The sequence below is a fragment of the Odocoileus virginianus genome, chromosome 32 (assembly GCF_023699985.2).
Source record: "Odocoileus virginianus isolate 20LAN1187 ecotype Illinois chromosome 32, Ovbor_1.2, whole genome shotgun sequence".
Taxonomy (NCBI): domain Eukaryota; kingdom Metazoa; phylum Chordata; class Mammalia; order Artiodactyla; family Cervidae; genus Odocoileus; species Odocoileus virginianus.
In genome coordinates, this window is record NC_069705.1 from 35,307,798 (window position 1) to 35,325,073 (window position 17,276).

The 17,276-nt window shown below is 40.4% G+C and overlaps 1 protein-coding gene across 2 annotated transcripts in view; it reads left to right on the top strand.

Moving 5' to 3' along the window:
* The first annotated feature begins 3,124 nt into the window (after nucleotides 1–3,124).
* The window catches only part of VEGFC (vascular endothelial growth factor C), an 80,579-nt gene continuing 66,427 nt past the window's right edge, over nucleotides 3,125–17,276 (top strand). For both annotated transcript variants that reach the window (XM_020890444.2, XM_070460113.1), the window contains exon 1: nucleotides 3,125–3,370. In XM_020890444.2, the coding sequence (XP_020746103.2) occupies nucleotides 3,224–3,370 (147 nt within the window). In that variant the 5' untranslated portion in view covers nucleotides 3,125–3,223. The remainder of the gene's footprint in view (nucleotides 3,371–17,276) is intronic.

Consider the following 17,276-nt stretch of genomic DNA (forward strand, 5'->3'; position numbering starts at 1 on the left):
CAAGAAAAGAGTGCACACGAAGAATTATCTCCAGTAATCAACCATGTACAAAGTCACAAAGAAAGCTTAAGTGAGTTTCTAAAATCAATATCATTTATAGTACAATTAAATAAAATTAAAATTAATAACAAAAATTCCATAAGCCTATAAATTACAAAAATGAAATAATTTTTCAGGTAAAGAAAAAGGGTCATAGGGAAATTAAGATAAATTTACAATGGCTCAACAAAGAAAGCACAACAAAAGTGGCAAAATTTAGATGGAAATGTTTTTTAAATAAGTTCATCAGAAAATAGACAAAAGACAAACTTTAGTCTAAGCATTCGGCTAAAGACGTTTGAAATAGACCAACAAAGTAAAATTTAAGAAGCACAAATGAAGAAAAACTGTCATCAGAAATAAACTAAAGATGATCAGAATGGATACTGGAGAACACAGAATGAAGATCCTATAATCATTTATGCCTTCAAACAAAACAGAAACCCAACACTTAAAGCAGACAAGAGGTGTCACTCCAGCTGGGGTCTGGGGAGAGGGCAACAGGAACACTGCTCCCTAACTCCCCTTCTCAATTTCTTCCCCCTGGGGGGCACATTTTGAAAAATCATTGTTTAGAAGCCTTGTTATTAAACAGGTGCTGTCTGAAGCTAATAAAGGACTCATAAACCAGGAAAAATGCACTTCTTACACTTCAAAGTGGACTGGTGGTAGAAAGTACTTTCCATAGGGAAAGCAAGCAAAACCAAAAACATACAAACAGGGAAACAGATAAGCCCTGAAACAGCTAAAGCAGGATTGTTTTCTGAGATCATCAATTTTTTTTTTCCACTCAAGTATACAATTTGCCAGCATTTCCTGTACTTAAAAACCATAGCAGGAGGGGTGTAAAAAAACCCAGTCATTATTGCTCTATTTCAAATAAAACAAATAATATACTTACTATGATATATTTCAATTCTGTTGATTTCACAGTTGTCAGGGGTAAGCCAGGCTCCAGTTGGAGATGCCAGAGATTCTCAACTTGGTCTAACAGGATCCTGAGGCCCACATCTTAACCCAGACCAATTAAGTAGAGTCTCATGATGGTGCACACAGGTACAAACACACTCAGGTGTGGTTTTTAAATCTTTTGGTATTCCAGGTGCAGTCAAAGTTGAGAAGCACTAGAATGGTTAAAAAAAAAAAAGGAAGCTCCAGTATCTACTTAAATCCCACCCAAGTCTGTCCTTAGCTCTTCCCTTTAAGATATTTTATCTGAAGACAAACATAGCAAATTAATGAAAAAGGCAAAGAGCAGGAAGATAATCAAATAACTACTACCCCGGCCGCCTCAGCTTTCCCAAACATTTCAATAAGCTACAATGATGGACTAACTCTGAGAGGGCAGCGTCTAATAAGACAAACAACGCAGCTCAAATCTTGGGCACCGTCTACCGACTTCACAAATGTAGAGAACCGTGATCATGACTAAACAGCAGTACATGGGTAAAAAAAAATTTGAGAAATTTAGTTAATTTTCAATGTAACGTGAGTCAACACTGATTTCACCGCCAGAAAATAAACTGGCAATCCGAGGCGGCATCAACACATGTATGATATCTGGGCAAGGAAGGCCATTTTCTCAAGCTTGCTGGAACACTTTTAAGTTCTGAGTCACGTTCTGGGGAATATACTAGCTGAAGAACATGCAAAATGAGGTTGCGGTTGAAGAGGGAACTTTGAGGGGTCTTTAAAAAAAAAAAAGGCTCGCGGTGGGGGGGTTACTATGACAGACATTCATAAATGGTTTGAAGAGCTCACAGAAGGAAGTTAGGTTTGATTTATGGAGTCAAGTCCAGAAGTCAAAGCAATGGGTGGGTGGAAGAAAACACTTTTCCGTGACGCTGACCATCAAAACTGTTAAGGACGACGGGCGGCCACGCAGGCCGGCGTGGGTCGCTCCTGGTCACTGAGGAGATTTGAGGCGTCAGGTAAATCAGGGATTTACTCGAGCGGAGTTTCAGAACTTGTGGGTGGACTCAAAGCCTTATCACCTGAGAGTTTATGATCAGTGTATTGAAAAGTCGCCCCAGGTAAAAGTGGGGCGAGGAGGGGCGTCTGCACCCAGGCCACCGAGCCAAAGAGAGGGCCGGCCAGCAGGGCGCTCTGCCCCCTGCTAACTTTTCCGACCCGGAGCAGCCCTGGGCTTCCGCGGACTTCACCTCAGACAACGCGCTTCACACGTGGCTCCCCGGGTCCTGCTTCCTCCTTCAAACCCACTCCCCACAGGCGCTGCTCCTGAGGCGCCCCAGCGGCCCCATCGGCCACAGACCCGGGCTTCTGGCCGCTCCGGAGCCTTCACCCCACGTCCGCCCGCATTCCCATCCCCTGGGGGGGCCCCGAGTCGCCCGCCAAGGGGAGCAAGGGGGCCCGGCGGGCTCTCCACTCCGGGTCAACTTTCTCGCACCTTCTAGAATCTAGAGCTCCCTGCCCCTCGAGCGGGTAGCCGGGGGCCAGTGTGCGGGGGACTGGGGCCGGAGCCGGGGCGCCCGCGTCCCCGGAGCCCGGCGCCTCGGAGCCCGCCCGCCGGCCGGGGCCCCCTCCCACCTAGCGGGGGGGGGACTCGCGCCGCGGGGGGCGGGGGAGGGGTCGCGCGGGCGCCGGGAGACGCCGCCAAGGCCGGCGCGCGGGGAGGGCGGCCGGGCTCGGCACGCGCCCTCCCTCGGCCGCTTTCTCTCACATAAGCGCAGGCAGAGGGCGCGTCAGCCATGCCCTGCCCCTGCGCCCGCCGTCGCCGCCGCCGCCGCGCAGCCCCGCGCTCCCCGGCCTCGCCGCCGCCGCCGCTCTCGCCGCCCGGCCACCCGGCTCGCCCCGCCGCGGGGAGGGGGAGGCGGGGGCTCGCGGGCCCCGAGGGCGCCGCAGGGCGCGAGCCTCGCGGGCGTCTGGGCTCGGCACCCCTCGCTCCCCGAGCCGCCGAGCGGGGCGCCGTCCTCCCGCGCCCTCGCCTCACCTCGCGGGCCGCGGTCGCGGGCGCTCGGATGTCCGGTTTCCTGTGAGGCGCTGCTCTGACCCCTCGGCTCGCGGGCGCTGGCGGTAGAGCGGCTCGCAGCGTCGCGAGCACCGAGCCCGGACCCGCTGCCGCCGCCCCGGCTCCGCGGGGTCCCGGGCGGCCCTCGGGGACAGGGCCGAGCCGCGAGGCAGCCTCGCCGGGGCGCCCGGCCCCCGCGCCCGCGGCCCGGCCACCATGCACTTGCTGGGCTTCTGCTCTCTGGCGTGTTCCCTGCTGGCCGCTGCGCTGCTCCCGGGTCCGCGCCGGGCGCCCGCCGCCGCCGCCGCCTTCGAGTCGGGACTGGGCTTCTCGGACACGGAGCCGGACGCGGGCGAGGCCAAGGTGGGTGCGCGCTGCAGGGACCGTGGGGACCCCGGGGATGGCGAGGTTCGGGTCGCAGAGGACCCAGAACCCGTGCAAAGGATGGGCTTGTGTTTCACCTTAGTGTGCGTTGGATCCAAAGTTGCTGAGCTACGTGTAGAGTTTCTGAGAGCAAAGTTTTCTCCTTTTTTTCATAGAAAGTTGTTACTAAATAGGAAAGCAATTTACGCCGAGTGCAGGGCTCGGAAGGTGGCTGGTGACAGCGCTCCTATAACCAACTGGCTGGAGAGCGGTCCCCGCCGGGGAGCCGAGCAGTGCTGGAACCCCGGTTAACCCACGGGGAGGGTTCTTTCCTTCCCTAACAAGTGAGTTGGGACCCCAGCAGCTCCCAGGGCTTGGATGAGCAGTCATCCGAGGCTGCTTTTTCTGGAGTGTTCCTCTTCTGTGGAATTAGTAACTGGGCTTGAGAGCATCAGACTTCAGATTCACTTGGAGAAGTTGGTCAAACTTGAGATGCAACAGGATCTCGAATCACCATCAAGCATGGGTTTTCGACTTAGTAAACGCTGCATTTCTGAAATGTGGTCAAGAACTGAAAAGTAAGGTGGATTTTCTTGTTTGTTTTTCAATGAGATGTTTAACTCTTTGCCTGAAAAATGTTGCCAAGATGCTTTGGAGACATTCTGATTACCTCTGCTCTTCTAAAAAAAAAGTATGTTTACCTTAAAAGCTCAGATCTGCCATAAGGATGGAGAATATGCTTAATAAAGTTCTTGAATTCATGAAAAAGTTTCATATTCCACAGAAGATGGGAAGTCTCACTTCACACACTTGCAGTACCCCGTGGCTGGAATTAGATTGCAGCACTTTATTTCATCTGATGGCAGGAGTAGTCCTGGGGGTGTGTAACTGCTAACCTTGAGTTTACTTTACTGATTAGCGTGTATTTAATGTGTACAAATTAAATTGACTTTCCAGTTTTATTTTGAAATACACTTTTAAGATTGATAAGACTGATTTTTTAAAAAGTACCTTTGTACTTAAATTTGGGGGGAAAATTAAATGTTGGAATTTGTCATTCAGTGGGGTCAAGGAAAAAAAAAAAACTATGGAGTAAAAACATATACACTAAAGTGCAGAAAAGAGTGTTTTATGTGACTTGTGAAAAATTTTTAAACACAGATATTTACATTGGTAAAATTACTGCCTTAAGAATGTCTTCCTGTCCTCAAATGCCACAAGAAAATGTAGTCTTAGACCCACAAATGCTTCCTGCAGCTTAAATGCCTTGGATTTCATGATATTGATTCACTTTCTGTTTTCTCAGAGCTAAACTATTTCTCAAAAGTATGATTTAGGAAGAGAATTCCTCTCTACTGCCTAGGCTAACTTACTTTGGTTTACAGTTAAGAGACTGAAATAGCAGGTACAGTTAGAAGCCTGTCCTGATAAGCCAAGAGCCTGTATAAGAGTCCCTCACTCTGTTGGATGGATCCTGAATAAAGGGGACTATATATGTGCATGTGCCTGTGTTTATATACTTCTCTGTGTGGTGGAGTTAATTTATTCTTAATTTTCAAAACTGTCTTCATTGGTGATTTAATTAAATTTTCCCTTTGCTGTGAAAACCTCTATGAATTTTGTTGGCTTTTCATGGTTGACCATCCATAAAGCAGAGCGTTATTCCCTCACTGAAGTGTTCCCCAGCGGTTGAGTAGAAACTCGAGAGGGCGTGTCATTGTTGCCTTCAGTGAAGTTGTGGTGTTTTTGCCTTGAAAATGCCAAGAGATATGGTCCAAAGACTCCATGTCTCTCCCTAGTGGACAAAACAAGTGCTTTAATTGGATGTAAGCCCTGATAACAATCAGGAGCTAATTGTTAATTTTCTGTGCTTTCCATAAACCTTAAGAGATTTCAGAAAGTTAATAGAAGACACTACGTATACATAATCCCCAAGAAATGCAGATTTTTGTTAATTTACACTTCAGAATTATTTTTTTAATATTAAAATAGAAGACAACTCACAAGGTGTGAATCATGGTTAACTATGCCATTCTTCACCCCATCCTCAAAGCCCCAAAGTGAAAGTTACTCAGTCATGTCCAACTCTTTGCAACCCCATGGCCTATATAGTCCATGCAATTCTCCAGGCCAGAATACTGGAGTGGGTAGCCTTTCCATTCTCCAGGGGATCTTCCCAACCCAGGAATCGAACCCAGGTCTCCCACACTGCAGGCAGATTCTTTACCAGCTGAGCCACAAGGGAAACCAATTTATGGGCTTTAGTATGATTTACTAAAAACTTCTAAATAGTTTTTCCCAAGGATGTGAGTACAAGCAAGTCAGTGTCAGAAAAGTAAGGCAGGTGGTTTTACCTAATTATGTAATTTAAATTAACTAGACATGTTGGGATAAAAAGAGGAAATATTTAAATTTATGAGCAAACTAAAAAAAAAAAAAAAAACTGGAAAACCTAAAAAAAGAACTGGATTACTAACTACAATTATTTGCCAACATGAGATTAGATAAGAGTTCACTGTGGTTGAAGTTGAGTTTGTTTTTAAAAGTTGATTTATGATTAACAAAAGGAAGAATTACTTCATATCATGAAATACACTTTCATTCCAAAAAATTGAAGTATTTTATTGAGTTAGAGTTTAAATACCTAGATCCTTATATATTTTTTGAATTTAATAAATGCAGGTGTGAGGGAATGAGGACTTGCTGTGACTCAGCACTGCTGTCATTTTTGGTGACCACAAGGGCCTTCACAAGTTCGGATCACCCCCTGGATACCATGCATACCTACACTGAGAGTAGGTGTTTAAATAACACGTGTTTAGGTTATATCTGCAATGTTGTGATTACCTACACATTAATTTCATTTCGTTTTCCACTACATCTTCGTGAGATGGGTGTTATATTTTTTATTAAAGATGATGAATCTAAGACTCAAATGATTTAACCAGGAGCAAGAATAGAGCTTTTTCTTTTTAAAAACAAAACAAACAAACAAAAAATCTTTTGCAGCATATAGTTTAGAAAAGCGTGGTAATGGGTTAGAGCCTTCAGGATTGCTAAAGGCCTATTGCTCTCTTCCTCTTGTAAGTGGACCAGTATGCAAGGAGGCAGAGGAAGGATTGCTCTGTAGTCAGGATCCCCTCTTACCTTCCCCTCAATGGAACAATCTGAAAGAAGCTGGGACTTTATCTTCCAGGGTTCACCCCAAGATGCTCGCTGATTAAAGGTGGATCATAACTGGCCTAATCCATAGTACTGTTATAAGAATGGCTGCAGAGATAGAGGCCTGACAACAATTTCTGACAATTACTGTTTCTAAGTTGCACTAACTGTACAATTTAGAAATAATTCCTGTTTCTAAGTTCCACTAATATAAATTCAGTGAAATACAGTGATCTTACCTATGTCATATGACCTTTCAGGAATTATTGGGTTTGAAAGAACAGACTTTAGTTGCAGAGGAATGGTATCTCCTCCAACTTCTAAACATTACATTGTAGCCTCTTTCACCTGTTACATTGTTCCTGCTTCATTCTCTAAATACTTCAAAGGTCTACTTTTTGTTGCAAAACACCAATTTGTCACCTCAGATTTGTAGTAGTTGTGAATTAAGGTATTGCTGATTTTTCACATTGTAAATATTAATAGTATTTAATAGTAATTAATAGTAGCAGAGAATTTTAAACAATAAGAGATAATGATTGATTTATATTATAATGCTAAAATTTACTGTAAATATCTTAGATTTGTCAGTGCCATCCTTTCTTCTGAAATTTACTCATGCAAATTTTTCAGGAGGCTCCTCTCCACAATTAATTTGCTTAATTTGTAGTTTAATTGTTAGATGCATTCATTGAATTTGCTTTATTGGGCATCCATCACAGAATCAAATAGGTGCCTGAAAATGCCTTTTGCTGGTGGGGTCTCACCCTTTCCTGGTACTGATAGCACTCCAGTAGCTGTCAAGTGTTAGAGGGATCCCTGATGATTCCTTTACTGCATTTCTGAAACCCCAGAGCTCATTTTCCTACGTTTATTTGGTTCTATAACCTTGACCTGATCTGACATAAAGCTACGTATAGTCTTTACTTACCCTCTAAGTTTGAATATATCTAAGCTTCACTGAAGAAACAGTAATATATTTATTTATGAGATGCTGCCACAGACCCTGCTGGGTGTGGAGGGAGAATTAAAATGCCTATGTACTGGGTTTCTTGAAAAAATTTGGAATCTGCGTTTATGCAATCCACAGGGCTTGTGGTAAGGGATTGGAAGGGAGAACTATTCTCTTCCAAAGGGCTTTCTTCCTCAGTCACCTGTTGCCTCATAACAGCCTGGAAGGAAAATTGAAAGACTCAAGAAGAAGGCCCTGTGGACACCCATACCTTTTACTTTACCCATTAGAACCAGGATTATATACTTTTTACTCCAAATTCTCATATTTAAATCTACTTCAATTCAGAGATGTTTTAATTAATCTTCACTAGTGGTGGCTTCAATTCTAAACAGGAAATTACTATGCAGTGAGTGATGCAAAAAACGTAGAATGAGTGATTCCTGTCTATAACAAGTATATCATCGTTTTGAAGAAACAAGAAACTTACTCATTTAAAATACCGGAAATGAGTTAATCTACAAATGCAGACAATTCTAAGACATTTTGTAAAAGTCTCTTGCTTTACCAGAAGTCATCGGCTAGGCTTCTGGGGGATGCATTGGCAGTCACGGGAAAGGTGGGGTGATGTTGAGTCAGCTGTGAAAAATGGTTAAATGCTGGTTACAGAAAGGAGGGTGGGAGGGATATTTTGGATATTGAAGTGTGAGAGCGGAGGACAGAGGCCAGTAATGCCAGTGCAGTCAGTGGGTGTTTGGGCAACTGGGAGCACACCCATTTGGCTGGAGAGTCCAGAACTTCATGAGAAACAGAGAAATATTGTAGAAACTTCAGACTTCCTCAAAGTGCCTGGCAGTGCCTGCTCTCCTCACTTGTTGACCACCCATATATGTTGTCTGAGCTCCTCTGTATGCTCTGGACTTATGATGATGATAGTGATGACCACTTAACTTATGTAAGCACCCATCACTGTTCTACTCAGAAGCATTTATAAAATACACTAATAACAGTTATCTTGGCTCTTCTGGCTTGAATTCCAAACAGAGCAAGCAATGTAAACAGTGGTCATGTTTAGATACACACACACACACACACACACACACACACACACACAGATACAAATGTACACATTTACCTCTTAATGGTTCTTCAAGCTGCCATCAATGGCTTACATGTTCTTTCTTACCAAGTCAAATATTTTTAGACAATCTGTTGAAATAATATATAAAAAACTTATATGATTGGATTTTCCATTGTTTTTACACTTATTCTCAAATAAGCTAGCAATTAGAGAATCCTGAAGTGTCCTAGCAATTCCTTCATTTCAAATCTGCTTACAAGTATTCCTATTAAAAGTAAGACCAGAAAGGGGCAGAAATGAACTATCAAGTAAATAACACAATTACTTTGTACTTGCTATTTTAATTTTTTAATGCAGCAGAAAATTTACTCAAATGCAAAAGTCAATTATTATAAAATAGATGTAATGAAAGAGGGGGTATTCAGATGCATACCCTGTGTAAATAGCAATGCTTCAGAGTTTAAAAGTCAGACTTCTCAGCAAGGTCAACTTCAGTACTGTCCTGGTTTGGACAGAGTGGGAGGAGATGAGTATTTTAGAGTAAACCACGAAGATGTAATTTACCATTTCTGTACTTGTAAAGATTGTAATTAGCCATTTATTTTGTAATTTATTTCACCTTAAAACTTGGTCCTCAAAATATCTCGGCATATGAAGAAACAATGATATTCTTCAGCGTGATTCTTCGGCTCTTTCCCACCTAATGTATTACATGGTTTTTTTTAATAAGTTTACCAGCAATTGTCCTAATTTCTGTAGTGTGGAACAGGATGTTATATGGATGTTTGATTTTGAGAAATCCAAGGTATTTGATTATTCAGTATAGGAAGGCTGTGTATTGTAGATCTGCTTATAATACACTTCCACGTGTGCTGTGTGCCAAGTTTGTGTCTGTCCCTGGAGGGGACATATCTAGCCGTAGCCCACATGATGGTCATTCCCTAAACACCATACCTAAGTCACTGAGTAAAAAGGACTTTGGTACACAGGGCATTAAATGCCATATAATATCACATGAACTCATCCTGAATACTTTCAAAGCTCAAATACTTTGATGTTTAAATCTTTATTAAAGAAACAGGCTATTGTTGCTACTTTAATGTGCAAATATCTGGTCTTTATGTTATTAATTTGCACAAGATAGAAATGTGCATTCTACATGCTAGTGAAATCATCCCAGAATAGCTAAAAGATGAAAATATACTTTCACCAAATTAATGAAAAGACAATGGTAGAAGCTTATATGCAAGAGTTAAGGGACTTCCCTGGTGGTCCAGTGGTTAAGACTTCACCTTCCAATGTATGGGATGCAGGTTTAATCCCTGGCCAAGGAGCTAAGAACCTTCATAGGTCACAGCTAAAACAAGCAAACAAACACCCCGCAGGAACAACATTGCAACAAATTAAATAAAGACTTTTAAAATGGTACACATAAAAAAGTATTAAAAAGAGTTAAATTTGTATAAATTTCTTCAGAAAGTATGATTGCCTTGCCTCTTTGGGGGTGCTTTTCTGAAATGACAACCACAAAGCATCCAGTCTGTGCTGTCACTGGGATGAATCTTGGAGTAAATACCTTCCTTCTCCTAGGGTAAGGCTAGGTTATCTCAGTTCCCTGATTGGCTCAAGAGAGTGGATTTTGTCTGATGGTTCTGTCTGCCAGTCTGCCAGACACTGAGGAAACAGAATGAATTTCTTGGCACTGAACACTTGATGGTGAAGTGGTAAGCAGACGGAAAGAGGAAATTCAGAGTAAGTGGTGGATACAGCTCCCAGCTCTTCAAGAGATAGTAACATGTTTTTATTTAATAACATCTTGAAAGTATCCACTTCCTTAGGATTCCAGTACAGATGTTAGTTGGAATATTTTAGGAACTTTTGATCAGATACCATATTTCTAAGCAGAGGAAATTTCACTGACTAAATCTGGAAGGAAGGATTTAACACTAAATAGATACTCAGCCAATATATATATGAATAAAGAATTAGAGAATACATTATCTAAATATATCTACACATATCCAGGTACATTATCCATACAAATCTACATGCAGGTACTGAGATGATCTATTTTTAAAGTGATTTTCATATTTCTATCTCAGGACTTGAAAAACTGTAATTATAGAAGATGAAGCTTTATATTTAAGTGCTGATGTATTTCTTCAGTTATAGGATGCAATTCTAAATTTTAATGTAATTTTCTTCACAGCAGTTTTCCATTCTCATTCTAATTTATTTTTCTAGTAAAAGTGCTATGCTTATTTTAGGGGGTCAGAAACAAGATTAAAATAACATTACTTTTTAGATACTCTTTTATAAGGAAAGGCAATGTTCATGAAATTAATAATATTTTTGCTCCCAATCTGCTTGGGGAACACATGTACACCCATGGCAGATTCATGTCAATGTATGGCAAAACCAGAACAATATTATAAAGTAATTAGCCTCCATTAAAATAAATTATATTTTAAAAAATACTTGAAATGGGTGAAAATTTTCTTAAAAAAAAAAAAAGCAGACACCAACGTAGTGTTTTGGAAAGCTTCTTCAATATGAGTGGGTGCCACTTGGAGACAGGCAATGCTTACTCCCTCCTGGGACTGACTCAGAAGGACAAGTAGGCCATTTATCACCTCTTCAGCCAACTGGCACTCAGAGGTGTAATACCTTCTTCAGAGATGACAAAAATAATTACCTTATTTAAAAAGAAGTGCTGGTGATAGCCCTGTAACCTTTCCTCAAGAAAATAGTGCATTTTTTTCTCTTCCTTGTTTATGTAGTCTTTTCTTCCCCCCAATATCAAACCATCCCCTCCTCAAGTCCAAGCAAAAATGGGTAAGATTGGCAAATTACATTAGACCAAAATAGTAAAAAAAAAAAAAAAAGGATCTTGATTTTCTTTTAATTGGAGTGACCACCCAGGTGCCATGAATTCTATGATTAAATTCCTATAATCTATAAAAGAGATTATTTCCTCTTACTCAAAGTTCCTTGGAAATAGTTAATATCAAATACCAAATGTGAAGCTGTTTCAAACCACTGTGGTTTACTACAATAGCATTGCCCACATGGAATATTTTTAATTCCTTCTTTTTTGTTTGTGTCTGTTGTGTGTATTTAGTTTATCCTTTTGAAAGTCTTCTTCCCAGTTTATGTTTGGAGAAATGGAGCACTTATTTAGATGCATGTTTGCTTGTGGGTCATGACATTTATGACTTCCCTAAAAAACAAACTAATTCTTGTGTCTCAGAGCCAAAATTTTAGTTTTGGGATGATAATGATTCACTGTTTGTTCTCTTTGAATCCTAAGTCTTTTAATTTTGATGTCCATCCATTCCAAGTTAGAATTTTATCAAGATGAAGATTTGAGTCATAACCACTACACCTAAAGTGGGGTAATTGGAAGTTGCTTTAGATACACAGATTAAGCAAATAATGATGTCATAAATTAGTGAAAATGACTTTTCCACCTAAACATTGGTAGCAGTGAGGCATACTTGTTGGAGACCTATTCAGTGTTGCTTTAGGAAAATAGCCTCTTGGGTCACAGCGACATGAGTAGAATTTTATCAAGGTCAAGATTATTCATGAGTCATAACCACTACACCTAAAGTGGGGTAATTGGAAGCTACTTTGGATACACAGATTAAGCAAATAATGATGTCATAAATTAGTGGAAATGACTTTTCCCCCTAAACATTGGTAGCAGTGAGGCATACTTGTTGGAGACCTATTCAGTGTTGCTTTAGGAAAATAGCCTCTTGGGTCACAGTGACATGAGTATAGCATAAGTTAGACCCCTGCACCTGACCCCCGGCGTCTGAATCACCATTGGAGGATTCAGTCCCACCAGGTGGTCAGATACAGGAGGGCCGACTGTTCTATGCTGTTTATAGAATAAGGACTTGTGCACCCATGGATTTTGGTATTTGTGGGGGTGCTGGAAGCACGCCCCTGGATATCAGGGGACGGCTATGGGTAGTAGGCTTCTGTCACGTGGCATACCATGGCAGGTAACTTACTGAATTCAGGATGAAGGCGTTTGGAATTGGAGTTACCTTTTTATGTCATGCTTCTTGACAGTGCAGGCTCTTCTGTCATCCATGGGGATGGTCACACTAGGGACCCTCAAGCTTCCTCTAGCAGAAAACACCCGAGATTTTAATTTTGCCTTCATATGTCAGTTTTTTAAAACTCCAGTTCCCCTTAGTGTTGATTTTCACTTTCTGACACCTTTGCAGTGACAAGAGGGAGGAGACCACAGGTACCTGATTTGCTGTGCTCCTCTTAGGGCTGGGTGTGGGTTTCCTCCTCCCAGGCCTGAAACTCAGACTGGTATAAATTTAATTTTCTCTTCAATATTGGAATGGTAACTCATAAACTAAGAGATGTGCTAGTGAAGTGAAAGGCGCTCAGTTGTGTCCGACTCTTTGCAACCCCATGGACTCTCTAGTCCGTGGAATTCACCAGGTCACAATACTGGAGTGGGTAACCTTTCCTTTCTCCAGGGAATCTTCCCGACCCAGGGATTGAACCCAGGTCTCCCGCATTGCGGGCAGATTCTTTACCGTCTGAGCCACAAGGGAAACCCAGGAATACTGGAGTGGGGTAGCCTATCCCTTCTCCAGCGGATCTTCCCAACCCAAAAATTGAACACAGGTCTCCTGCATTGCAGGCAGATTCCTTACCAACTGAGCTATCAGGGAGGCCGAGGGATGTGCTAACGTGACGTTAAGTCAGACATTAAATCTGTGATACTCAGATGAGCCATATGCCCACAGTGTGCAGTGCGTGGCATGTGCTTGGTGAACGGGTTATAACTGAGTTTTAACAGGTAGCTCTGAAAACCGCCAGCCTGCCAGGTGCCATTAGTCTGCACATCAAGAGTTCCCATTAAATATACTTATATTTAAAACTTTTCAGTTTTTAGTAACTTGTCACCAAGACAGGATAAATATGGATTTCAGTGTGTGCTACTATGAGTTTCATTGGGACCTAATGGTATATAAATCTCTGAAGCTGTATGACTTTTACCATAGTTCACTGGAACCTTGCAATGTAATCATAGTTAGGTTCAGTCTTTTTTCAGAACAGTTTCTATTTTGCTAAGACTGTTATCACTTTTGTTCATTAAATCCATTTTTAAAAACCATCTAGGTGTTTTGCTTTCCCAAGGATGTGATCTCATGTGTCCTATGGGCAGTAGAAAAAAATGTATAGTAACTCCAGGATCATAATCTTGAAGGTCAAAAAGACTCCTGATCTAGAAATCAGTATTCACTCCAAAGCATCCAGGTTGATGACATGCCCTTTGTTGCTGATAGATATAACACTCAAGTTTCAGACTTGTGTTTCATACCCTTCAATGTAAATTACACATTCTTTTCTTTCCATTTCTTCCATATTTTTACTCATATATTTTTCAGGTAAGTATTTTTGAACACAATATAAACAACTATTGCTCATTACAAAAATAAATGCCCACCACTTCCAGGAGTTATTCATTGTTTATGCCCTTCTGTGGTGGTGGTGGTAGCGTCGTTCAGTCACCAAGTCGTGTCTGACTCTGCGATCCCATGAACTGCAGCTTGCTAGGCTTCCCTGTCCCTCACCATCTCCCAGAGTTTGCCCAAGTTCATGGCCGTTGAATCAGTGATGCCATCCAACCATCCCATCCTCTGTGATATATCCATCTTGTGGTACAGTATATAAATTTCATGCTACAAAGAACAGTGACATCAGATTTTCTTAGAGTAGACTTAAAATTTTTTTTTTCAAAATCAGATTCCACAATCTATGTTGTCATTTTACCTCAATATATCTTCCCACTATTTTGATGCATAAATTATGCTTTTATATTATGGTGACTTCAATTTTAATATTGCTAGCGTATGGCTTGATAAACATTGCATCCATAAATATAGAAATTCACAGTGTGTGTGTGTTTGTATGTGTGTGTATATACCTATGGCATTTCGTGTGAAGAACCAGAATTTTTCATACTCATCAGTTTTTTTGTTTATGTTTCTGGTGGTAGGGAAGGAAGTCAGTCTTTGGCAACATGTAAAATGTATAATAATTTTGTCAAGCTAACTCATTTCATTGCTACAATTTGAAATCAGAAAGTTGTGGAGGATCTGTCTAGAGTTTATGAGGAGAAAATATATTTGAAAATGAGGCACTCTCAGGGAATTGATAAGGTAAGTTACTGTGTGTGTAGAAAAGAGGGTGTTTTGGATCAGAGAAAATTTTTGCAGCAGGGAGTTGAAGCATGGTTAAAATACATCTGGGCTATGTTTAGTTATCAAAAACCTGACTTCAATGAGACTGATAATTAAAAGATGGACATAATTTATAATAGCCCTTGTAAATCTTTAGATGTTCAACAAAATAACTTGCTGTTGAGGCCAGATGATTTAATCAAAATTATTTAATTAGGTGATTCCTACTTAATCAATATTTGATTGTAATAGATGTCATAGGACTAAATAATTTGAAATTGCAGGCTCTTATTGTTGGAGAAAGAATACATTTTTTCATTTATTAGGGCATCTTAAGGAACAGTTTTCCCTCCAGTAGCATTTTTGTCTGTTGAATAATAGAATAACAGAAGAGGGTCTTATTATTTTTATTTTTTCCTAAATATGTTCTTTCTTTACTTTTGGCATTGTCTTTATTTCTTCCAATTATGATTTTGAGCAAATAGCAGTAGAAATGCTTTGTAACTTCTAGCTTGGTTTAGTCATCAAAGCTCACCAGCAGATGCACATATCGTGAGAAAACTGAGTTAGCCACAACTAGACCATCAACATGTGAAGTCACATTGTCTTCTGTACCCCAGTTGCCATTTTATGCCTATTCGTGCATTTATTCTGGTTAAAGTTCAGTATTTTGCTGATTATAATTGTAGGCAAAGTGAAAATCTGTTTCATTTTGAATTACGAATAGAAAAGACATCAAGCGCTTAGATCTAAAGACTTATTTAGACTATGATTATAACTTAAAGCAAGATGAGCTAAAGAACTAGTTTTCTGGGCACATTTGGACTATAAAATATATATACTTTGTGTATACAAAGAGTAGCTTTTATATCTCTGTCACTTTCTAAGATTCATAAATTTGTTCATCAAGCAGTTATTGCTTTCTGTGTACCAGTGTTTAAGGTATTAAATAAAGTCTAAGGAAAACAATTCTGTAAAATTCTAAAGTATAAACTATTTGATATCATTGCAAGTTTTATGTGTATGTAATATAATAGTGACTTGTTTTTTGACAAATACAGACAAAAACTTAGACTTATGTGAAAAGTGACAACTAGTTATCTATTACAATGCCCATACAGTGCCTTTTAAAATTCAGTGAATTTAAAACACCTCCTGTCCAGTAATGCCAAATAATAAGTAGCAAAGTATGGCATATTTTTTAATGAAATGAACAATATTGTGTTGTCCATAGTTAAGAGACTAATTAAAGTACATAATCTGATAATTCCAAGTAGTAATACTTTATGAAACTTTTATAACTTAACAAATCCAAGTTGTTCATTTTGATATATAACAAAAAGACAAAGTCAAACAAAAGATAATAAAACCCAGATAAAAACAACCTAATGTCAGTGCTAGTCACTGGATCATAGCATGGAGTTTTACTTACTGCCAGCGCTTTAGCCAGGGCTTGGTCCAGGGGTTAGGATCAGGCAGGGGTGGTCTTCTCTGTCTTGCTTCTTTCCTTTCGCTCTTGCTGCAGCTCTTGGAAGCCTGGTCTGTACGCGGCCTCCACAATATCTATGAACTATAGGGGGCAGAAGTACAGCTCTTTTCTCCTCTCAGATTTGATCATTTATGCTTGGTCCTGCTGCTGCTTATTCATTTTCTTTGTGTCATTCAAATGCTTAATTGGAAATTTTAAATGTAGTTGTGACCCAGCTGCGTTTGAGGTCTCCTGTATCCAGTTTAAAAAAGTTTATTTCCCAGCTCTCTTTGCAGCTCGCACACCCTAGCCAATCGTCCAATGAAATCCAGAAGACAAAAGCTAGTGAGGATTTAAGGGAAAACTTTTGCTTTTGTGATAAGGTACTGCCTGTCTTCCTGTTTTATTTTCTCCCCTGGAAATCAGAAAATCCCTTATAATTAAAAAATTACTTTATCAAAAGAACACTTTCAAGTGGATTGAAATTTTTATCATTATTAATATGACCTTGTGACTGTGGAGGGACTTTATAAATTTCTTGTTGTTTAGTTGCTGTTATCAACTTGTGTTCTTAATATGTTGAGTTTTAGATTCAAAATAATCTGTGTTTTGTATCTAACAATCTTTGCCTTGCTGATGGATTCTTTTAAAATGTTATGCTTTGTATATTTACAAAATGTATATTTTGTAAATAGTTTAAGAAGCCATATTCATTAACCACATTCTAGATTTTAAAATGTTCTGTTAAGAAGGCTTTATCTTTAGTCCCTTCTTGCTGTTAAAAGTGTATTACATTGAGAATGACCACAGACCAACACTAAGTGTTTGGATAATGGTAACTGGAGGGAACATAGAAAGAGAGAGGATCCTCAAAGGATGTAGAGAGAGAGGAAGTTAGAGATGAGAAGTCTCAGAACTGACAGGAAAAAATGTGCAAACAATAATATGGTTTCCTGTCTTCAGATTAATGAATAAACATCTAGACTATTTAAAAGTTGTATTTAATTCTAGGCTTTTACAAG